The 23,776-nt window shown below is 49.2% G+C and overlaps 2 protein-coding genes across 8 annotated transcripts in view; both read left to right on the forward strand.

Annotated features, from left to right (window-relative positions):
- The window catches only part of USP4 (ubiquitin specific peptidase 4), a 40,536-nt gene extending 25,902 nt beyond the window's left edge, over positions 1–14,634 (forward strand). For 2 of the 4 annotated variants that reach the window (XM_020915769.2, XM_070456094.1), the window contains 11 exons: positions 91–174; positions 1,068–1,162; positions 3,442–3,633; positions 4,340–4,428; positions 7,444–7,671; positions 9,063–9,133; positions 9,398–9,516; positions 9,846–9,995; positions 11,031–11,134; positions 13,553–13,641; positions 14,043–14,634. In XM_020915769.2, coding sequence (XP_020771428.2) covers positions 91–174; positions 1,068–1,162; positions 3,442–3,633; positions 4,340–4,428; positions 7,444–7,671; positions 9,063–9,133; positions 9,398–9,516; positions 9,846–9,995; positions 11,031–11,134; positions 13,553–13,641; positions 14,043–14,201 — 1,380 coding nt within the window. In that variant the 3' untranslated portion in view covers positions 14,202–14,634. Of the gene's footprint in view, positions 1–90; positions 175–1,067; positions 1,163–2,713; positions 2,804–3,441; positions 3,634–4,339; positions 4,429–7,443; positions 7,672–9,062; positions 9,134–9,397; positions 9,517–9,845; positions 9,996–11,030; positions 11,135–13,552; positions 13,642–14,042 lie in introns of those variants that run through there. The other 2 variants (XM_070456095.1, XM_070456096.1) reach the window with 2 other exon arrangements.
- Positions 14,635–14,732: 98 nt separating this feature from the next.
- Positions 14,733–21,617, forward strand: C26H3orf62 (chromosome 26 C3orf62 homolog). 4 transcript variants are annotated; one of them, XM_020915791.2, is made up of 5 exons: positions 14,733–15,313; positions 15,616–16,058; positions 16,660–16,748; positions 18,207–18,468; positions 20,753–21,617. In XM_020915791.2, the coding sequence occupies exons 2-5, from the start codon at positions 15,649–15,651 to the stop codon at positions 21,018–21,020; spliced, it is 1,029 nt and encodes a 342-aa protein (XP_020771450.1). In that variant the 5' UTR covers positions 14,733–15,313; positions 15,616–15,648; the 3' UTR covers positions 21,021–21,617. The 4 variants fall into 4 exon arrangements, with proteins under 4 accessions (XP_020771450.1, XP_020771449.1, XP_020771451.1 ...); XM_020915790.2 differs by having other exon boundaries at positions 15,644–16,058; XM_020915792.2 differs by lacking the exon at positions 20,753–21,617 and having other exon boundaries at positions 15,644–16,058; positions 18,207–18,762.
- The last annotated feature ends 2,159 nt before the right edge of the window (positions 21,618–23,776 follow it).

Here is a 23,776-nt window from a genome sequence, read left to right on the forward strand (position 1 = left end):
CTCCACCCTCCATGGTGCCGGCTCCTCCCAGCTCATCTCCCCGCCCCTCTCCAGAACACCCTCGTCACCCCTCCTCTCTCTCCTCTGCAGTACCGCGTGGTTGTGCCACTGATGGGGGCCGTGTCTGACCTGTGCGAGGCTCTCTCCAGACTGTCTGGCATTGCTGCAGAAAACGTAAGGCAGGGTGTTTTGTGGCTCTCTGCCTATTGGGGACACTTCATAGTCCTTTGGAGTTACTTTTCAACCTTTTAGTCACTTTTAGAGGGTGGTTCTTATGGGCCAGCACATGTGATTATATCTGGAAGCCTCTGACATCCTGGTCCCCATTCACTATGCTCAGTGTGGCTGAGACTGTCCCTTCTGGCCCCTGGAACAGCCTTTCCATCGTGGAGGACACCTGGCTGTGGTCAGAGGGCCAGGAGTGGGGCTCTGCTGTCAGCTCGCCTCCCCGACCTTGACCTCGTCTGTAATGTGGGAAACATCATGTTCTTTCCTGTCCCAAACTCTGCAAGTCTGTGAAGCGACTTGCTAGATGTCTTTATTTTAAAACAGTTGCTCATGCTGGCCATTCTGCTGAGCCTGGCCCCATGTGGAGGTGGGGAAAGTGAAGACCTGTCCATGCGTGACGACCCCTCCTCCTGGAGACCCCCGACCCTTCCCCTGGCCCAGCCCTGGTCAGTGCCCTTCTCCCCACTCCCCTTGCACCTCCTGCTGGTGTCAGGTTGTAGGTCTTGATGGTTGGGGTTGCTCTTTTTCGTTATGTGTGAGGATGGCTTGGGGACCTCCAGCCCCAGGGAACTCCTCACAGCGCTCTGGATGACACCTGGTCTCTGGCCCGCACCACTTCCCACCATTCCCACCACTGGAGGGCAGATTCCGTCATAAACCTTGGGACAGATGTTACTGGCATGTTTTCTGCTGGCGACAGCTTGCTGCTCCCCATTAGACCTTGACCCCTGAGCTCTGGGCCTGGTCACATTGTAATCTCTCTAGACGCAGCACCCCAGCAGCACATTTTTTTTCATTTGCACCTGAGTATTAAGTACCCTATTCCTGTTGATTCTTAGATGGTGGTCACAGATGTGTATAATCACCGGTTCCACAAGATTTTCCAAATGGATGAAGGCTTAAACCACATCATGCCTCGGGATGACATTTTTGTGTGAGTACTCAGGGGTTTCTGCTATGAGATCAGTGGAAACATTCCAGAGGCTTTGCCTAGTTGGTGAAGATCTGACAGCTTGTGGATTTGCCTTGACCCCTCGGCACATGAGATGGACACTCTGGGAATTGTGGGCAGCCACCAGTGCTAAGTGCCTACGAGTACTTCAGAGCTAGGCATTCCAGATATCTCTTCTCGACGTGGGCAAGGCTCTCATCAACAGTTGCTCCTTGTTAAGAAGGCCTGTTCAGTGGTCCTGCAGATGATCCTGCTGTCAGTTTTCTCAAGAAGAGTTATAGCTTTGTGAGGGGTCATGGGAAGACAGGAGAAGGGACACGGTGCAGGAAGGGGGTTTTCTTTCTCCAAGCCGTGGGCAGTGGTTCCTCACATTGGTTCCATCTCAGAATAACAGGGAAAGTCGATTAAGTAGCCTTTTTCAGCTCTAACATTTGCAAGCTCCCCGATGGGATTTTCTCATCCCGTTGGGGACAGTGCACTCCCCATTGCAGCCCGTCTCCTCAGCCCCTCCCAAGTCCTCTTGCGTCTGCTCAGTGTGACTGTGTGTGTGTGTGTCCCTCTTCCAGGTGGGGCGGGGTGGAGTGTAAGCTTGCCTGCACCCCCCAGCAGTCTCTTGTTAGAGCAGTTTGCATGTGGGCCACACCCACGCTCCATATTCCTCAGTCCCCCTCACTCAGAAATTTGTCTCTGCTGAGAGAGGTTTTCAGGGTTTGGGTTTGGTTTTGGCTGAGGAATGCAGTCCACAAGAGAGGCATTTCCTTTCCTTTATGTTTTTGGGGCCTGTAACTTCTGGTCACCCTAAAAGGAAGCGTTCTTAACCACACCCAAGATTCTAATTCCGTTCACACAGGAGCACAGGCTGCTGCCCTACTCCCAGCCACCTTCCCTTACTTTACAGATGGAGGGTGCCAGCGCTTGCACTGGGCCACAGAGCTGGGACTGCCCACTTGTGACCCCAAGTCCTCAACACAGTCTCCCTCAACTCCGGAGACTAATAGTAGAACATAGCTAGACTTGAGAACTGGGGCATCACCTTATAGAAAGATTGGTGAACCACCACAGAGGATTTTTCTGAGGGCTTGAGGGCCAGTCATTATGAAAGCAAATTGTTATGATAAGTTGATAATGGTCTTATGAAAACACAGTTCGAGCACTTAATACTTCATGAGCATGTGAGGTACTGTGAGACTGAGTTACCTAGTTACTACCTCCACACTGTACAGTAGGTGGTAGATCCCATCGTCCCTGGATAAACAGACTTAGAGGTTTAGGTGCTTGGCCTGGTCCCAGCAGCCAGCAAGTTGCAAGGTGGACTGGATCCCAAGCCAGCCTCCCAGTTCAAGGCTTCGTTCTTGACTTTTATGCTGGACCTCAGGGTTCTTACCTTAGAGCACATCTTAGCCGTTTTTGTGAGTTTTTCTTTGAACTCCTGCACATTCTGCAGTCAGGACTGTCAGGTATCTGGGGAGGGTTGTATGTGTGTGTGTTTAGTTTTCTAGAATTGAATCAGTAAGTTTGTGTCTCCCCCTATAGGAAGAGGGAAAGACTACAGTCGGTTGCCAGCAATTTTGGTAACATCTGTTCCAGGATAAAACATCTATAAATCTCCCATGTATTCACTGAGTAAGACACATTTTTCAAAATCATTGGTTTGTCTTTAGCAGTTTCGTTGGTTATCTTGATTTTTGAAAAAATTAAATCTGAGTCTTTTACTTGAGTGTTTTTGAACAAAGATGGCAAACAGATTTATAAATTTGCTTTCTCATTTGAAATGAAGAGTCTCTGGCTTTATATTCTAGATATACGTCCTTGTACAGTATTTGGTTTGACCAAAGGGCAGGGCGCTAAGAGTGCCTTTTTCTAAAAATTGAGCTCCTTTGTGGGTGACAGAAGATGAACTTGGTGGCTGGGCCCCCCATGTGCCTTTGTGTCTGAAGTGATGGTCTGGATGCCAGCTGCAGCCTGTGTTGAGTCCCAGTTGAAGGAGCACAGACTTTAAGGCCATGGTTGGGGGAAGGAGGATCACGTTAGCCCCAGGACCTCGGTGGTATAGGTTCACATTGTGTTGACAGACAGTGACCCTCTTTTGAAATTCCTGACCCAGCCTCTAGCATCCTCTTGGTAATGCCTTATTCACCTTTTGTACTGGAGAACGCTCTGTCCTAATAACCCTAGTCCTGGCCGCCAGGTAGCTGCAGCTCAGATCTCCATTGCTCTCCAGGACTTGCCACTCAAGGTGCTCTCTTGTGTGATTGACACAGGTACGAAGTCTGCAGCACCTCCCCAGACGGCTCCGAGTGTGTCACGCTCCCCGTGTACTTCAGGGAGAGGAAATCTAGGCCATCGAGCACTTCTACCGGGGCAGTGCTGTACGGGCAGCCACTGCTGGTTTCTGTCCCCAAGCACAAGCTCACTCTCGAGTCTTTGTACCAGGCGGTTTGTGAGCGTATCAGGTTGGTGGGGGGAATGCCATTTGCTGGTTATCTAAAATAAGAGAGGTCCAGTAGTAGTAGCGACTGCCCCCTGCAGAGTGCCAGGGTGGCCCCACTGTGCTCCCTTCTCAGAAACACAGTCGTGCTGGCCCTTGGGAGGGCTGGGTCAGGTGCTGCTGGGACAGGCCATGGGCACACCTGAAGCACCGTGACCCCGAGCACCTCATCCTCCTCTGGTCCCTGGAATCATGTCTTCACACTGTCAGTCACCTGCTTGAGACAGTCTGGTGCTCTGATGGTATTTTGTATTTGAGTCCAATTTATGACATACTCCACTATCATTCTGAAGTTGCTCGTTAACATTACTGGGAAATGTTTTTTTTATATGAGGGTGCCATGCAACAGTCATCAAAGATCAGGAACAGACTTTCTGAGAGTCTTCAGTGACCTGGTAGTTAGACATCTTATCTCTTGGGTTCCTCTCACTTTCTTGAAGTGTTAAGCCATCCTATGATTTTTTCTTTTTTTTTTTTTCTTTTTTCTTTTTAGCAAAACATCCCATGATTTTTAAGGCCCTTTTATTTACATAAATTGCTTTGTGAATAGTTGAATATATAATATATAGGAATATATAATTCCCAAATATACAGGAACAACTTCTAGCTGAGGAGAGGAGAAAAATAGTAAACGGTTACAACTAACAAACGATTTCTTTCTTCTTTTCAAGCCGCTATATAAAACAGCCTTTGCCTGATGAGTCAGGCAGCTCGCCCTTGGAGCTGGGGGCCTGCAATGGCTCCAGGAGCGGCTGTGAAGGTGAGCGCTCGCCTCGGTGCAGGGCTGTGACTGACCCCTTCTGACTTCCCTCTTTTGAAGGTGTTGTACACATGGGAGAGGGAGGCTCTGGGCAGGCGGTTATGGGGGCTGAGTCTAGAGAGCAGACCTGAAGCTGTGTCTGCACTGTTTTGCTCTGCCAGAGCCCATTGCCTACCTTTGACACTTCGTGGAATTTAGACGTGGAAGCTGGGTCTCACCTCAGAGAGACAATAAGCATTAATAGGACCGAGTGACTCGCCCGTGGTCATGAAGCAGAGCCAGGATCTGCTTCTGCTCTGTTGGGATTGCTGAGTACACACTTGGCTGCCTTCGCAGCCCGGTTCTGTCTGCAGAGCTGTTATCTGGCCCTTCCCCCCATCACCGTGCTGCGGCTGCTGCCCCAGGCGTCCTGCCCAGCCTGTCAGAAGGCAGAGACAGGCTCTCTTGGGTGTTTCTTTCTACCCAGGAAGCCATGCATGGTGGCCGGCTCTGGACAGCTCCTGCTGTGAGAGTGAAGAGCCATAGCTGGATTAGCAGTAGGGTAACCATACTGTAGGAAACCCAGAGCCCTCGCTGCCATCCTCCTGTGGCCTTGTGCTCACAGGCTCGTCTGAACAGTAAGCTGTGTCTGACCTGCATTGTTTCTGTCATCCTGCTTTTGGGGACCTAGGTGACTGATTCTGTGGCTTTATTCCTATAAAACTGGAAATGTCCTCCAATTCCTATGCTTTGCGAAGAGCTGAATATATAAATTCTCAGTTGCAAATAAATGCCCACATTTCTGCACGACATGCACGGTCCTGGAAAGTGAGAAATTGACATTAAAAAAGTAACAACCATAGACTCTGTCCTGGCAGGATGTTCCAAATTGTCCTAGTGGTTTATGTGTTTATTATAATCATACTCCTATTCTTGCCCAGAATATTATGTTCTCATCCCACTAGGGACGAACAGGAGCGTATTTTGTGCGGAGGTCCCACAAGCAGAGATGTTGGAGGGTAGTGGTATTCTCTTAGCAGACCTGCAGTGACTTGTAGGTTCTTGGTGCTCTGGAAGTTGTGGCACTGTGACTCCTAGCTTGAGGTGTGGGGTGGACTTGAAGAAGTCACTTTATCCCTTTGAATCTTGGTTTATCCATCTGCAAAATGGGATGATGACAACAGCTTCACAGAGTTGAAGTTACAATTTAATGAGGTAGTATGGTTAGAGTATCTGGCACATACTAGATGCTCAGTTAATAATAGCACCATGTAAGTATTTGCTGTTGTTACACACTTAGCCTAGTTTCTTAGACATTCCATCTGTCACTCTCCTAATTAGGAAGAATTACTGCCTTCTTTCAAATCCCAACAGTGAGTCTTGGTGCGTAGGCTTCAAACTCTGTTTAATGTTGAAATAATTTTGACTTCTTTACTGTCATGGCTGCTTGTTAGGTCCATGGTGGCTGTCCCCTGCTGAGTTTCTGAGTATCCCTGGCAGGGCTGAGTATAAATGGCACAGTGCCACTGCTCCAGGAGTGAAGTGAGCTGGTTAGGGAAGGAATCTCTGTGAGAGCTGGGACTGGCAGTCTCGTGCACACTGGCTATTTCAGAGCGCTGTTCATGGGGACCCATGTCACACCCTCATCCATGGCTCTGCTGTTCCTAGGGCCTGGCAGGGAACTGTGCTGCATTATCCTGGGCCCAACTTTTCCTTCCTCATGAACATTCCCAAGACATACTGTCCTTGAAAGTGAATTTTTATGGACAATATACATCTGACCTCCTTTCATCAGTTTCCATTTTTACCACTATTTCCCTGAGTATATAAACTTCTTATTCTGAATCTTTTCTTCCCCTGTTACTTGTATATCACCTTTTGGAGTTGTCCCCATCTTTGTTGAAATGATGTACCTGATACCTTAGCTTTCCCCTTTGGCTGCCCAACAGCCAAAAATATGATCATGAATCTTCTTATTGCAACCATATGTACCAGCCAGTTCTCTGGGAAATGTACTCATCAGTGTATGTCTGTACAATGCCTCTTAAAGCTCTGTCTCTCTCTCTTTTTTAAATTCTCTCTCTCTCATTTTTGGTGGGGGAGAGCTGTGCAGTGCCACTTGGCTTACAGGATCTTACTTCCCTGGTGAGGAATTCAGCCTCCATCCACAGCAGCAAAAACACTATGTCCTAACCACTGAAGCACCAGGGAATTCCCCCTCTTAAAACTCCTGAAACTTGGCAATTCCAAAGGAATAAAGAGAAACAAGGAGGGGGGGATCCTGTCTGCCATGTTACTGGGACCTGTCATGGCACCTACACCTGAAAGACATTCAGGAAATACTTGCTGAGGAGAGAGTCAGCAGGTTCCTTGTGGAGGAACTGAAGGTTTTCACTTAATGTTTGTGTTCTTTATTGTGTTTAAAAATTTGCATTTAAATTGTTTCTTACCAGCCTGTCTTCCTGAATATTGAATATGTGTTTAATTTTGGTCTTTCGGGGACTTCCTTGGTGGTCCAGTGGTTAAGACTCTGTGCTTCCACTCCACAGGGCAAAGATTCGATCCCTGGTCAGGGAACTAAGATCCCACATGCTGTGTGGCCAAAAAGATAAATGAACATTTGGTCCTTTTCTCTCTGTCAGCCTAGTGATCAGGTTGAAGAGTCAGACTATGTCAGGTGAAGCCCAGTAAAGTAACCAAGTGGTAAGGGGCCCAAATTTAGGACTGGCAGGATTGCTGACTCAATTTTGTATCTTCACCTGATCCCTTGAACCTCTCTGGGCCCCTGCGACCTCCTCGTGGAATAGCAGTGCCCTCTTGCCTGCTGACCAGGTTGTGAAGAGGGTCACGTGTGAATTTAAGTGCCTTGTAAATTCAGAGAAGTGTGTATAGTTTCACATGAACAGGACGGAACCTGGAAGGAAGCACCACAGTTTGGCATGAAGTAAAAATTTCAGCTCTTTATCACCATTTCAGTTGAAATAGTGGCAAATTCCATACACATTTTTTTTCTTTTTCCCCTCCTTTGTGTGCTAGGTGAAGATGAAGAAGAAATGGAGCATCAGGAAGAAGGCAGAGAGCAGCTCTCAGAAACAGAGGGCAGTGGGGACGATGAGCCAGGAAGTGATCGTGGCGAGGTCACCCAAAAGAAGAGCAAAGGCCGGCCTTGCCCCAGAAGGCTTTTTACCTTCAGTCTTGTGAACTCCTATGGCACAGCCGACATAAATTCCCTTGCCACTGATGGGAAACTACTGAAACTCAACTGTAAGCATCTTCTCTGACTTTGCAAACTTGGCTTTGGGGGACTTAGGGTCTCTTGGAAAATCCTTTGTACTCAGCACTTACCACATTGGGCTTCTATAGTGTCATCATGTGACCCCAGGGACAGACACTTGAGTGATCCTTGGCTGGCAGCTCCCCAAAGACTGTTTCAGAGACAGGACCTGGCTCTAACCCTTCCTGCCACCCCTTCCTTGGCCTTCTTGTCAGGCTTTTCTTTTCAGTCCTTGATGACTTCAGAATGAAGCACGCTCTCCCTTCAGTCCCACCACCCTTCAGGACCTTTGCTCCCAGTGGTAACACTTCTCGTGACCCTCCTTAGGTGGCAGCATTTCCCCAGACATAGGAGAATAAATGCAGATTTCTTTTGTTCCATGAGAGTACTCCTGAAATGTGGCCCATCTGGAGGATGCTCATGGATTTCACAGGCTGTTACCTGGAGCCTATGATTGGGATCTATAGGCAACAAGGGACATCCACATGGTGTGTGTGTTGTGTGTTGAAAGTGCATGTGGATGATGAAGGTGCCTACCCAGGGTCAGGAAGGGAGCTGCAAAAGCATCTCGTGTCTTTAACTTCCTTCATTGGAGAAGAGATTTGCTACATGTCCTCCAGCTAGCTACCTTGCTTTCTTCCCTTAAAAAAAAAAAAATTAAAAATACTGAGTTTTTGAAACAGCTTTATTGAGATCTCTTTGGATCTGTATATCTGTCAGTCTTTCTGTAGCTCCATGGTGTCTGGGCAGCTTCTTCTCTTTAGTGTGAAGTGAAAGTCACTCAGTCATGTCCAACTCCACACAGTCCATGGAATTTCTAGGCCAGAATACTGGAGTGGGTAGTCTATCCCTTCTCCAGTGGATCTTCCCAACCCAGGAATCAAATCTCCTTCCTCCCCTGCTACGCTATGGCCTGGAAAATGCCTCCAGGCAGTAAGCTGGGGCCATGTGGGCATCACCTTATTTTCTGCCTTCTCTCAGGGATCTCACTCCTGCTCTGGCTAATACTCACTGTCTGGAAATAAAACAGTTGCGTCATTTGTCTTGTTAGGTTTTCTTGTGGTTTAAGAAGAGAGGAGAAACCTAGTCACTGTTGTTCCATCTCAACCTGCATCGTTTCAGAATTCTGTCGTTCCATGAGTCTAGAGCGTATCTGCAGCCTTTAGAGCGTATGTGGAGGAAGTCTTTGCCAGAGGATCTGGGGCCCAGGGGTTCCGAGTTGGCTGGCCCCAGGCAGAGTGCTGCTCTCAGCGGTGGCTGCTGATGGGTGGGCAGGTGTTAGACACAGTCTGAGCCTGCTCCTCCTCCCTCCCGTCGCCTGTGGAGCCTCTCCTGTTGCTGACCTGTCAGTAGTGAGTGACACTTTGGTGCTCCTCCACAGCTCGGTCCACACTAGCCATCGACTGGGACAGTGAGACCCGGAGCCGTTACTACAATGAGCAGGAATCTGAGGTAAGTCACTCGGGACTCTTGGTCAGGGGACGTGCCGGTTTCTGCTCTGGGAAGGTCTCTCTCACCAGTTCCCCAGCTGGCTTCACAGCTAATCTTTTAGACTGAGAATGAAAAGCACCGAAAGAGTTTATTATTAAATGCTCAGCAGCTCCAGAAAGTACATTCTATTCCAGGCACGAGAGCTCATGAGGTCATGAGGTGGTGGCTCGCTCAGTCTGGTGAGGTTTTGTTTCCTCAGCCAACTCAGCACTTTGTTCCTCACAGACGTACGAGAAGCATGTCAGCATGTTGCAGCCTCAGAAAAAAAAGAAGACGGCGGTGGCCCTGAGGGACTGCATCGAGCTCTTCACTACCATGGAGACCCTTGGGGAGCATGACCCCTGGTAGGCCGCTCCCCACTCTGGGCAGGGGCACCCAGCCACCCTGGGGCTCAGATCTGCTGGGGCCATCTACGTGACACAAACCTTTTGTATTTGGATCTGTCACTTTTCTACATGGCTGACAGAAAAACACGGATGTTTTTGTGTGAATTGTGCTTTCCAGCCTCAGAATGCCATCACCATCTGTGGTAAGGTGGCTTAGAGACCTCGCTGCCCTGAAGCAGTCTGCTGGTTGCAGGAAAGGATGCAGGCAACGGGGTTGCCTCCATGCTTGCCTGCCCAGGTGGCCCTGGCTCCCTGCCTTCCCACTCAGCAGAGGTTTTTCTTTTCAGGTACTGTCCCAACTGTAAGAAGCACCAACAGGCCACAAAGAAGTTTGACCTGTGGTCCTTGCCGAAGATCCTGGTGGTCCACCTCAAACGTTTTTCCTACAATAGATACTGGAGGGATAAGCTTGATACAGTCGTGGAGTTCCCAGTCAGGTGGGTCCCTAGGCTGCAGTGGTGTTTCAGGGAAAATTAAAAACCAGGCAGACCATCTGGGCACTGATAGGCAGAGTGTTTTGCCACCAAAGACTTTTCTGCATTAAGATGTGTGCGTTGCTGGGCTCCAGGCAGTTAGGGTTTTAGGCTCACTTCTCCTCCCTGTGTGGGGAAAAGTCTCTCCAATAGAACCACGTCCCCTCCTGAGTCCCTATGCAGCTTGACTAACCTGGTCTTTTTACCTGTCCTTGGTCCCCGGGAACCCAGACTCGGTAGGACAGCACACGAATGTGCTGCACCGCAGTAATGCAGGGACACAAGGAACTAGAGGGTAATCTGCTGGGGAGAATTGGATTGTTGGGGGCCGCCCTTGGTAGTGCAGATCCACCGCAGTCCTGTCCTTGGGGCAGGAGCTGGGACTGGCTGTCTACTTGCAGCTTCTCAGGTCCCACGGTACAGAGTGTAAGTGACACAGTCGCTCAGCAAGGTGGGAATTCCCCATAACATGCAGATTTAAAAATGCTCTTTTCAGGGGCTGGTGTACAGGTAGATAGGTGCAGTGTAGACATATCAGTGGGAGGACATAGATGGCAGTAAGTCAAGTAGAGGTGTTGTCAAATTCTTTTTCTTCTGTATATTTAAAATTTTAGAAATAAAATATTAGGGGAAAAAATGCTTTGAGGGGCCTGTTTTAGCATTTAGCTTACATTTTTATGGCTCTAACTGTGATTCTGACAGTAGTAGCCATTTCTGCAAAGTTGCAACAGTCCTCATGTCTGTGCCCAGAGCCCTTCCTTGCCATCTTGTCAGAGGCTGGAGTTCCCCAGGAGGCTTCCCTTCTCCAGCCTAACATGTCAGTGGTCAGAGCAAGACCCCAGGGTGCCTCTGTCTGGACTCTTCATCCGCTCCTTCTGCAGTTAGTCTCTGAGGGCCTCCTGTGTTCTAGTCTGTTGCATGAAAGGGGTGGCTAGATCGCTCCGACCTCTTTCTCTCAGTTTAAGGTATTGAAGAGTTCTTTTTATTTTCTGTGCTTAGAGGTCTGAACATGTCGGAGTTTGTCTGTGACCCGTCAGCAAGGCCGTATGTGTACGACCTCATCGCCGTGTCCAATCACTATGGAGCCATGGGGGTTGGCCACTGTGAGTACTGGCACCTGCTTCCTTCTGAGATGCTGAAATGCCCTTGGCCACTCATCTGGCACCAGCCTTTCCCTCTGTGCCAGCCACTGCCCCAAGGACTTAACTTACACAGCCCTGCAGGCCTCGAGTTGCAGGGTGGTGGTTCATATCCTTTGATCCAATAATCCACTTCCAGTAAATCTGTCCTACTGAAATTACTTGACCTTGGGGAAAAGCTTCATATACAAAGATATTTACCTATTTATACTGGTGGCTCAGACGATAAAGCTTCTGCCCACAATGAGGGAGACCTAGGTTTGCTCCCTGGGTCGAGAAGATCCCCTGGAGAAGGAAATGGCAACCCACTCCAGTACTCTTGCCTTGAAAATTCCATGGATAGAGGAGCTAGTAGGCTACAGTCTATGGGGTCGCAAAGAGTCGGACACAACTGAGCGGCTTCACTTCGCTTCACTAGTGGAAAATTAGTAACAGCATTGGTGATCAGCAGCTGGCACTACTGTCCATCTGCTTGATGGAAGAGCACACAGCCATTGCAAAATAAAATTATTAATACCATGGGGAAATGCCCATGATGTGTTTAGGGAAAACAGCTACACAAAATTGCACCATTATAGAAAGTAGTATCACAACTATGTACATTGAAACAAAAGACAAGTTGTGATAGGAGAGGGGACAACCTAGAAAGAGAGAGACCAAAATGTTTGTTTTATTTTTTGTTACTTTGTTCTACTTTATTTTCCGAAATTTCTGTAATGTGTAGGTTTACTTTTGCATTTATACTTTTACTTGTCTATTTTGTTACTTGTTTATGGAAAGGTGTTAGTGATGTTGAAGTGAGGAGCTGGGTCTCCTCGTGACTCCTCTGTTGCGTCCGCACCATGACACCTGCCACTACCCCCTAGTGTCAGGACCCCAAGAGATGACACCATGGGAGGTGTCAGTTCCATTTACCCTCATAGTGGATTATGAACTGCCCCAAACCCCAGTCTTCTCGTCTGTATTGGTAAGCTTTTCCTGTTGGCCCAAGTCTGTTCTCCTGCCTCTCTATTCTTACCATATCACCTCCTGCCTTTGGATGGCTGCTCATTCTCCAGCCCTCAGGTCTACATTCCAGGCCATCGGAAGAAGGGGAAAAAAGGGCATGACCTTTCCTTTTAAAAAGCAGACTGCCCAGAAATCCCCCTCAACTCCTCTACATACATCTCATTGGCTATAACTTGGTCACAGGACTACCAACTAGCTGTAGGACAGGTGGGAAAGAAGAATTGTGCCTGTCTAAAAATTGGGACTCTTCTAGACTGGCTATTTGCAATACCTGTGATCATACCACATCCTATAGCACTTACTCATCTCTAACTTTTTTTTCTCTGCAAATTAATTTTGATATCTGTATTCATGCATATTGGACACATGTATTCACTTTTAACTCTTTTAGCATACAAATGTACTGCTTGGGCAGGTTACTTAGCTTCCATACGCTTCAGTTTCCTTATCCAGGTTAGGCTGGTTGTGTGCAGACCCACATTGGGTCCACAGTTGGAACACCATGATTGAGAGCTCTCGTTGTTACTGTTCTGCCAAGCATGGACAGCAGGGACAGGCCCTTGGCACCTTCTCTGTACTTTGTCCTGTGCCCTTCACCACCACTTGGTGCAGTAAGTGCTGCAGTAAAGAATGGTTAAACAGCTTGCCAGAGCCACACAGCAGGTCGAGACCAAAAACCAGATCTCTGTCAGATTCAGTCGTTTCTGAGAGTATGAGTGGAGCGAATCGGGTATCACTGCTGGGACTGCTGTTGTAAACATATCTTGCTCAGAAAGTGTAAAATCAAAACCAGAAGTGTTCACTCTGGAAAATACTTGGACTGGTGTGAGGAATTGTTACTGAGCCACAGATTCTTGACTCAGAGTTTCAAAGACAGATAGATTTAAGTTTTCTTGTTCATATCCCAACTCTGCCAACCCAAGCCCCCAGTGTGTGTCTCACTGGGATTACCCCACAGGCTCCAGAGGCAGTGAGAGACAATAGTAGACAGCCATTCCTGGATACAGTGGGGGTGTTTAACTTGGCATGTTTTTGACAACTATTGTTTTGCTTAAATCTTAAAAAGTTATCAGCTCCTTTTATGGGTCCCCCAACTCTGAATTAATGCTCATAGCTGTTTTCCCCAAAATTACAGTTTAAAGTCTGAGTCCCCAGCAGCTCCATTTTTACCCTTTTAGAGCCTTTTTGAGAAGGGAAGAGCTTATTTTTTTTAAGGATGAGCTCTTTTTCGGTTGTTAGGACACAAGCTGTAAATTACCTTTAATTTCAGACTCTTGCTATGTGTCATGTTTTGGAGTTGTTGAGTGCCAGCCTACTGAGCTAGCCAGATCAACTCTCTTGATGACCAACTAGCATATTCTGTTGCTTTGGCAGACACTGCGTACGCGAAGAACAAACTGAACGGGAAGTGGTATTACTTTGATGATAGCAATGTGTCCCTAGCCTGTGAGGATCAGATAGTGGTGAGTAGGCCCTCATACCTGGTTCCCACTCTTACCTTTAGGGATTAGAGCTGGGAAGAGTCTCCCAGGCTAGTTGGTTATTGAGTCATCCTGCTGGGACAGTGGGAGCTAAGTGCGGTAGAGAAAGAATGGACTACCATTCCTTCCGGGACCCTTCCTAAATGAGACGCTTGACTCTCCTGAGTCTGTCACAGGGCTGCTACCTTTCGCCACTCCCTGGGCACGGTCAGCATGAGCCAGCCTCAGGTGGTACAGTTTTCACCATCACTTCAGTGTGTGGATGCACACAGGACAAGACGGCGGATCCCTGAGGGTGGTGTGTTTTGAACAGAGAGCAAAGCTTAGGGGGAATGGGTGATTGTTTCAACCTGTGAATGGACGTTGTGCCTCTTGTGTTTTAGACGAAAGCAGCTTATGTGCTGTTTTACCAGCGTCGCGACGATGAGTTTCATAAGACACCTTCACTCAGTTTTCCTGGATCTTCTGATGGAGGTGCAAGACCAAGCAGCTCACAGCAGGGCACGGGGGATGACGAGACTTACAGCATGGACACCAACTGATCTGCCCCAGTGACCCTGCACCACAGCACCAGTGCCATCCCCCAGGAGAACACCTTTGACACTGAAGACTGCTAGTGTTCCGTCTAAAAACCAGATGAGGAAATTTCCTTCTTTTATGAGCAGAAGGAAAAAAAAAAAAAGACCCGGTTTGCTCAGAAGGGTTATGTCAAGAGGCTGAATTATTTTTTTTTAATACAGATGGTAAAAATTTTCTGTAAAACGGGTAGAGCTGCAGAGTTGGGGTTGGCGGTGGGGAGCACACAGTGGAGAACGTCAGACCGATTCCAAAGAGTGGAGAGGAACATACTGTCATTGAGTTTGGGGCCGCCGTGAAGACCTGCCACAGGCTGCCCTGCCCTCCTGGATTTCGGATTCTGGTGCTGGTTACTGGTCCTCCCAGTAGTCTACCCACAGTAAATCAACCTCAAGTAAACTTGATGTCGTCCCCTTTTCCCTTGCTGTGCACTGAGATGGGTTTATAATACCCTAAAAAGTAGCCACTGATGCCCCTTTCTGTTTCCCTTTGAGTCACCTTGGAATTTCCAGCTTCCTTCTCCCTAATGATATTTGGTGTTGGAGTTTCCCAACCTTCAGTCTCCTGTGGAACCTAGCAGTTCTGTTATGTTCCCCAGCATCCTTGATGAATTGATATCGTGTGGCACTTCTATTAGATCCCACTTAAATATCAGGACAGGACACTGCTGGGTACCTGGTCTGCAGCCTTTCTCTCCGTGTTGGCATCAGAATAGGAACTTTCCTGGGCTTGGAAAGGGCTCCTTGTTCTGCCGGGGACTTTGGTTAGAAGTGAGATCCCCGCCCCTGGTCTGATGGCCCCACCCTTCCCCCACCCCCCACCCCCCTGGCCGTACCTTCACGGCCATTGTCGCTGTCCCCTGCGTGCGTGTCCCCTGCGTGCGTGCGTGGGCCCTCTGCTTCCCCGTCACGCTGCGTGGGTTCAAAAAACGAGGCCATCTATGCGTCCCTTGTCTGACCTTTAACCCGAGCCGTGGGGGTTGGGCTTGTCGGGCGCGGACACGCGCGATCAGCTGATGAGAGCGCAAGACGACCCAACCCAACGGTTTCTTCGGCTGATGGGTTTCTCTGGCGGATGGGTGAGGACGCAGCCGTGGGTCTCTGCCCTGGGCGGCCACGGGGTGGGGCCTGAGAGCAGAGTAGGGGTGGCCAGGAGGCGGGGAGGAGGGCCGGGCTCGATCGATCACTGGTTCCTCCCTCCCCGTTGGAGAAGTGCAGACGCAGCTGTTCCCACGAGGAGAAAATCTCCCGAGAGTGGGTTTCTCGGCTCTCTGACCTGTGGCGTGGCTCAAACTTAAGGAAATTGTGACAAATACCCCTTCGTGGGCGGTTTACAACCTAATCTGTACCGATATTCTCACGTTGTTCTGTGCGTTTCCAGTGTATTATATAATAAAGGTCGCTTGTAGGGAAGATGTCTGAGAAACTGAGGAGATGCAGAAAGGAGCTGACTGCAGCCATCGACCGGGCCTTTGAAGGAGTCAGCCATTCCCAGGAGTGCTTGGGCCGCCCGCGGGTGGAGCTGGACGCCGCCCCGCTCGCCTTCCCCCTCCCCGTGCACCGGCTCCTCTGCCCGAGGCACCCGCTGGTAGCCTGCTCCTCTGCGGCTCCATTCTGTCCCGTCCCTGGCGCTCCGGAGAACGAGAACGTGGCCTTTGCACCAAACCATGCCCCCGTGAATGCAAAGCCCCAGGCGCTCTGCCCCAAAAGAAAACCTCTGAGCAGCAAGGAAAACATCGTGATGCGTTCCTCCATTTTGGCACCCGAAAGACAGTTTTGGCGAGCAACAGGAGATGGGGAGAACTGGAGAAAAGACAGTCTAAGGTGATTCCAATCTCATGGGTTTAACAGTTACAATTAGGGGGATTTCCTATGGCGGGGTGGGTGGAATTGTTGAAAATCCTAAGCTGGGTCAGTAACACTGATTTTCCCTCCCCTTGGGGGCTCTACTGAAGAAGGAAATGGTAACCCACTCCAGTATTCTTGCCTGGAAAATCCCATGGACAGAGGACCCTGGTAGGCTACAGTCCATGGGGTCGCAAAGAGTTGGGCACCACTGAGGGACTTCACTTCACTCACTGGGGGAGCTAAGTCTTAGCAAGGAGGACCGTGTGGCCTGAAATTTCCAGGTCCTGCCATCTTGGCTGCCCTGTAAGGAGAGACTGAAGAGGCCATTTAATTGTTTCAGTATTACTAATATCTGTGCTCTTATTCACAGACATTAATGGGCATTAGAATGCTTTTAGTCAACTTCACTGACTTAGTGGTTCCCAGTTTTCGAATCACAACATAAACGACAATTTAAAGGACTAATGTTTGTCTTTAAGATTATCTAACACTTGAGTTCACCTCCGATAGATACCTTCTTGAAAGAGGATCTAATCCTCTGCCTTTTTCTTTTCTCCCCGGGTCCCCGGGGCTGCAGGAATGATACAGAGAAGGATTTGAAAGTTGACCCAAGCATCCCACTCGGTTCCAGCCAAGAGGTCACAAAGGATCTGCTTGATATGATTGGTGAGTTCAGAGGGCTGCTCCATCCTCTCCCTGAAAGGATAGATCCTTCACCCAGGCCCCCAAGTCAGCAAGTGTCATAAAAAACCCGTCTCTTCCCTTGGCTTGGTAGATTTGTTTGGTTCACAGCAGGCTGCATGCAGAGAGCCTTCATGGAGCTGATAGCCTGGAGGAGTCACATCCATCAAGTCATTTCATAAATGTACAGTTAGAGTGAATCCCCGGAAGCCAAGGACCACAGCCGCTGTTGGTGGATGAGTTTATTTGTGACGGAAACAGAAGATAGGCAGAGATGAAGAGGGGGAGTAGTCTAGCTCGGGTGGGTGGTGGTAACACAAGATTAAGAGAAAAGTTAGAAGCCCAGAGCTCCCCTTTAATTCTGCCATCCACCACAAAGGCAACCACTGTTAAGGCAGGGTGGTATATCCTGGCGTAGACACTTTTGCTACACACACATCTGTATGTTCTGCATGTGAACTTCATGCGCCCTATTTTTACACAATGCACAGTGGCCAGACAGCTCCTAATTAAGAGATACATAGCCTTGGGAGCAGCCCAAAGCTGTTGGCCCTGAAGGGTCATGGGGTTATGGGGCAGCAAAGGAGGAGGTCTGGTGAGGGGTGGTACGTGCCCTGGGTCACAAAGCAAGATCCCTGCCATTGCTTTAGTGACCTGAATCTCCTCCCATGGTCCCAGTAGGTGAACGGAAATCATCACTGCCTCTGCTTACCTCCTTCCATGGCCCCTGCCATCTACAGGAAGCATTTTCCTCCTCTTTTGGCTGTGGTGCATGGCGCTCTGTGCTATGTGCTATGCTCAGTCGCTTTGACCATGTCCAACTCTTTGCCACCCCACATACTATAGCCTGCCAGGCCCCTCTCTCCGTGGGTTTCTCCAGGCAAGGATACTGGAGTGGATTGCCATGCTCTCCTCCAGGGGATATTCCTGACCCAGGGATCCAATCCACATGTCTTATCTCTCCCACATTGGCAGGGAGGTTCTTTATCACCAGTGCCACCTGACCAGGTTAGACCTTTGTTCTCTGATCAGGGATCGAACCCACACCCCGTGCAGTGGAGGTTATGAAGTCTTAACCACTGGGCCGTCAGGGAAATCCCAATAGGCAGCATTTTACTTATTCAAAAGACCCCACACAGTGTCTTGCATCCTCAAGTCAGGGAATAGTTCCCCAAGAGCCAGAATAAGCACAGGCATCTCTGTATCCTCCCACTTACACCCTGCTTGGAGACCAATAGATACCTGGGACTCAGTAAATACCTGCACTGGAAAGGGGGTGCCAAGCCCATGTTACAGTGTGGCAGCCTGCCAGTCCTGGGTCCGGAACACCGGCTTTGCCCGCTCCCAGGAGATGGCCGCCCACTTGTAGTTTTTAACTTCTGCGCAAAACATCTTCAGAATTCTCCCACTGGACTTCTAATGCTGAATGTTTTTATTTTTAAGACCATACAAGCATCCGAACTATTGAAGAATTGGCTGGTAAACTAGAATTTGAAAACGAGTTGAACCGTGTGTGTGGCCACTGTGAAGATTTGCCTTTCAAGGAGGAAGCCTGGGCCCTGCCGGTTTACGAGAGCCCTCAGAAGGCCCCGGACGCAGACTCTGGCAGCCTCAAGCAGGCTTTCGATGACCACAGTATCGTGGAGACTGTTCTGGACTTGGAAGAGGACTACAATTTGATGACCTCTTTTAAATACCAAATTGAGTAAGGACAGTTGACTTCAGCTTTGATTCTTTACGGTAGGAGACTGATGTTAGGATGTCTGTGCAGGTTAGTCACAATCATCAGGGGCCACTTCAAAGGCTTAGCAGAATCTGAATTACCATAACTTTTTAACTTCTAGTGGTGTACCTTTTTCAGCTGACAGCCCAGTTTTTTGGTTGTTGTTCTTTTGTTTTTTAACTCTGTTGCTTTAAAATGTTTCTTTTTTCACTTTTTTTTTTCTAACATCTTGACTGTTTTTTGGATTGCTGTTCAATATACACAGTACCCAAGGCAGGTCGTGGGCCTCTGCTGTGTCTCTTGATGTTTTTTTTCTATGGGCCCCTGAAAACGTACAGGTTCCACAAGCAGTGTGGGCTTTCTGATCCCCTGGGACCAGCCCATCCCAGGCCTGCTCAGTGGAGGAACTGGCCTCAAGAGGGTCCTTGGCCCCAGGCCCTCTGCCACATTTGCACACGCCACACACACGGCTGCCTGTCCCCTGACAGGCATCATGCCCTCCTCATGGCCAGACCCTCAGTCCCTCCATCCTTGCCCCTGCCCAGATCAGAGGCCTCCTACTTGTGTCCAGGGAGCTGGCAGCATCCCTGGTACCCTTCTGGCAGGACATTCCTGTGAGGCCAGCCAACCATACACCCACATCAGACATCTTGGGCCCTCAGCTGAGGGGGGAAGGAAGGGATGAGCACAGGTCCTACTCATTCACTTCATACCTGAACCTCATCCATCCCATTCCAGGACTGGACCCCCGGGAGGCCACAGGTGGTTCCCATGACAATGACTGTGCTGGGATAAGATGGCAGGGGCAGGGAGGGGCTGAGCCACTGACCTCTGAGGTCAGCATGGCAGCAGAAGCTCAGCAGGGCTGGCTCCAGCCCCACCACTTGAGAGAAAGGACACCATCAGGGATTATTTGGACCCATCTCTCAAAACCATGATATTCTTTCAGGAAGCCTAATAAACTGTTGAGCAAGGTATGATATCTCCCAGAAACTGAGCCCACCTCCTTGGCTCATAGGGGAGAATGGGGGTGACAAGGCTAGTATAGAACTGTTTGTTAAGACATAAAACTCAAAGAGCTGGGGAGGAAGGCCTGGGGGCTGATGACCCCCACGAGGCCGTATTTTAGGCTAGTGACCCAGCAGCATGAGGCAGGCTGCAGGGCTGGCTACACCCCATCACCACCACAGGTCCAGAGATTAATCTGGGCCCCACAGGTGGAGACTTTGCACCTAGTTCTTAGTGGTGCACCTGCCTGACCCTGAGAATTAGCCTCCGGCCACTTCAAGGAACAGGCCTCCACTGCCGGGTGAAGGGCAGAGTGGCTAACCAGAGGCTCCTGACAGCCCCCTGACAGTCCCTGCAGTGGATAATAAACACTCGCAGATGGTGGAGTTGGGATTCATTTTTTAGCCCCTGAGCCGGAGGGACAGGAGCAGACGAGAAGAAATGCCTACAGCCTCTTGGCTGCCACACTCAGGAGAAGGGGCTGTCTGGATGGAGACATGTCAGGCGACTTGCTATCCAGAACACCAGGTCTCCCAACAGTGAGTTCCAAACAATATTTATTGATGTGGATCCTCTCCCACAGAGGAGGTGAGGCGTAACCCCTATCCTCCCTGGTCTCTGCCCATCACTACCCCCGGAGAGTGAGCTGGACTTAGTAAGTCACTTTTCAAGGGAGAGAGCTGGGGTAGAGACATGGACAAGCCTGGCAGACACCACTTAAGCAAGTGATGAAGGTCCATCCCACCCATGCTGTCCTGTGCCCGTCACCCACCCCTGACAGGATGCAACGAGATGGGAGCTTCATTTTAAACCCAGATTGGGGGGTATTCTCCAGGATGCCTGGCCAGTACCCTAGATTGTCAGTGTCAGGAAAACAAGGAAAAAACTCAAAATCTGTCACACAGCAGCAGACACTAAGGAGACACAATGACTAAATGCAGTGAGGTGTCCTAGATTGCATCCTGGAATGGAAAGGGGACATTCATGGAAAAACGGATCAAATACAAGTTCAAGTTTAGTTCTTAATATGTTTATGTTAGTTTCTTAGTTTTGACAAGTACACCACAGTTATGCAAGATGTTAACTTTAAGGGAAGCTAAGTGAAGGATATATTTGAACTTACTATCTTTGTACCTTTCCTGTAAATCTGAATTTATTCCAAAATTTACAAAATTTTTAAATGCAGTTGATCCCAAGTTTGTGACATTGTTACCAAGGAGGACAAGAAGGGTTTTAGTCTTTTTTGTCTGTTTTTCAGTTTATCTGCAGTGGACCTGAATCACTTCTGCAGAAAGAAGAAATTAGAGTTGTTTTTTAAAACCTTCACCTCCACCAACCAGCCGTGGGCATCCCTCACCAGATACCTGCCCAGAGGTGACCTTCACAGTTTCTGGGAACTGCAGCAGGTCCAAGACTGGCACGGGAGGCTCAGCAGGACCCTCACTAGTGGCTCACGCTTCCCTGATAGTGCTGAACCCTCAGGGCCAGAAGCTCTAGGTCTCACAGAGCTGTTTCTCAGCACTTAGTTCTCCCTGGAGAGGCTTTGCAGAGGGGGTGGCTGCTGGGAGCAGAGAGCCGGTGCTAACCCTATAAGACTGAAATGAGAGGACTTTTTTTCTGCCTGCAACATACTGTGGCACTTGGGAATGAGAGCCGAGCCTGGCTTAGGGGTGGGGCAGAAGGGAGGCTTTAGATTCTCCTGGCTGGGTAGACAAGTATACCTCTAGCTTAGCAAAGCCTTTCTGTGAAAATTCAGATTTACCAAAGAACTAATCCAGCCTGGACTCCTTAAAGGAGGAGCTTTTCCTCACTGTAGAAACAGCTGTTGGGTAAAGCAGGTGAGCCCTGAGCCTCTGGCAGGGCACTCGCAGAGTAGCTGGGATGGCCACATGGTCATTTCCCTGGTGATACCTTCTCTTGTCTCTGCCTCCCTGGCTCCCCAAGGTGCCCAAGGGACACCTTCCTGCCTCTGTCATATGCCTCATGGCGGCAGGCAGAAGCGTGCTCATCTGCGCAGAGCAGAGGTTTGGGGAGCCAGTCTCTAGGGATTGAGCTGGAGGAATAACAGGAGCCTAGTTTTTTATTCGCCTAGAACATTTATTTTAATAAAACTTGGGACCAAAGACTTCTTGGGGAGACATTGATATTTGAGAAACTAAAAATGTTTTACGTCATTTGGTACTCTCCCCCGCAGTTCATCTTGGCAAGCCAAACAATCACTGGATTGTTTCCGTGGAAACACCAAACTGCAGTTTGGATTAGCAGAATCAAAATAGAAACAAGGCAGCTTCAAGAATAAATAGGAGCTTTGGAATCGGCTAGTTGCCAACTGCAAGTTCAACTTACAGCACAAGGCATGTGAGAAGCTGGGCCTATCCAGTTCTGTAAGGAGGGGTTTCCAGGTCCTCTGGCTTCATGCTGCCTGCCGGGTGGAGGCCAAAATCACTAGAAACCAGCTCTGTCAGTGTATTGGTAAACTTTGTAACAACACTTAGGGCAGGAGGTGGTCTGCAGAAGCAAGCAAAGGCTGGGGACTGGAGGAAAAGAAGGGAGAAGGGACAGGAAAGAGGAGAGATGAGTAAACGCCAAGTGAAGGTCCAGCAAGGAGCAGAGGCCACGCTGAGACTCGAGAGTAGAGCAGCAGTTCTTTCAAGAGGACAATTCAAGGGTGGCCAAGGGCTGGAAGCAGTGACCCCGCCCTCAGCCCCTTCCAGATTTCAGTGTTTCCCTGCATTCCTGGGCCTGGCCGGCTAGCCACAGAGATCGAGACTAGAGCCTGAATTCTTGCCAGGTAAGCTCTGGGGGCACTGATGGTCAGTAAGCGTCTGCCTCAGCGTGGCTCCAGCCAGCATAATCAGGCACGCAAGCCTACCTTCTCATCTCTGAGTCTCAAGGCTGCCTGCTTCCTGCTCCCCTCACCAGGGGAGTGGGGGAGCCACTTCTTGGCCCACCTGCCCTGCCTCCTTAGCATTCTGCTGGACCCTGTATTTCCAAGCCCAGGGAAGCCTCCAAGGGGGTCAGGAGACCAGGAGGATGGAGACAGACCACCTGTGCCCCTCACCTTGGCATCCAGGAATGTGCTGGTAAGGCAGCACCATCCTGCCACAGGAGAAGCTGTGAGCTGTTTAATGATCAAAGAAATTGATGAAAAGGATTCCCTCCTCCTGAATGACGGGCCAGGGGCTCACCCGCTACCGGAGGGAGCCTGCTCTTAACGGAGGCACAAGATGTTTGATACGGCAGAGAAGGCCAGTGAACCAGAAAGGGGAACTGGGGGGGCCACTGAACCTGCTTGTGGATCGTTATTGAGAAGACTGTCATCCGGAGACAGTCTGAGGCTCTGGTAATTTGCTTTCTCCCTGGAGTACGTGGGAGAACATTAATATTTTAGGTTCCTGCTAAATATTTATAGAGGGAACAAAGTTTTACTCAGGAAATATACTGACAATGGATTGCAGCCCTAGTGGGGAAGGACTTTCTGTGCTAGGCCAGCTGGAAAATGCCTGATTTGATGAAGAGTTTTGGCCTAAGGCCTGGCATGAAAAATAATTTTAAAACCTGCTCAGCTCTTGTAGGAAGCAGCTATTTTTTTGAGGGCAAAAAGGCTGTGGTTTTCTGGGTACTTTGGGTGGGAGCTGGCCTGGGAGAGAGGAATGCGCATCTTATAGGAGACCTGTCATCAGGAGCCCTTTGGAACATCTAAGACAAAAAAGGGAAGTTGCAGAGGGCTACTGGAGAGACCCAACTTTTAGGACAGGCTGCCAGGAGCTGTTTGATAAGCAAGCTATATCTGCCCTCAGTAAATATTTGTCAGGTGTCTCCTAGTGACACACCACTCCTGGATGCTAAGAATACAGTAGAGATGAGGTAGATGCTGTTCTTTTATTTTTTTTTTTTACAGCTGCTCTTCTTGCTTCTGGAGTTAATATTCCACTCTGCGAGGCGGGCAAAAATACAGAATTAAAATATCATTTCAGATGGAACTATCTGAGAGAAATTAAAGAGTAAGGGAATGGGCAATGAGGAGGGCATGCCCCTTCAGAGACCTCTCTGTAGGTGATATTTAAATTGATACTTGACTGTCAAGACAATTAGGACAAGTGGCTTTTCCATCCTCAGACGGTAGCTGGGGTTGTATAGTGGGAGGAGCCCCTAGGTGGGCCCTGGACCAGTAGACCTCCCACCACATCCGCCCCTGTGTAGCTACATAGATCTCTATCAGCATCCAAAGAACCAAAAATGTTGTGTGCTTCAGGGATGTGCTGGGCTGTGTCATGCTCAC

Source organism: Odocoileus virginianus, chromosome 26, assembly GCF_023699985.2.
Source record: "Odocoileus virginianus isolate 20LAN1187 ecotype Illinois chromosome 26, Ovbor_1.2, whole genome shotgun sequence".
In the NCBI taxonomy this organism is placed as follows: Eukaryota; Metazoa; Chordata; class Mammalia; order Artiodactyla; family Cervidae; genus Odocoileus; species Odocoileus virginianus.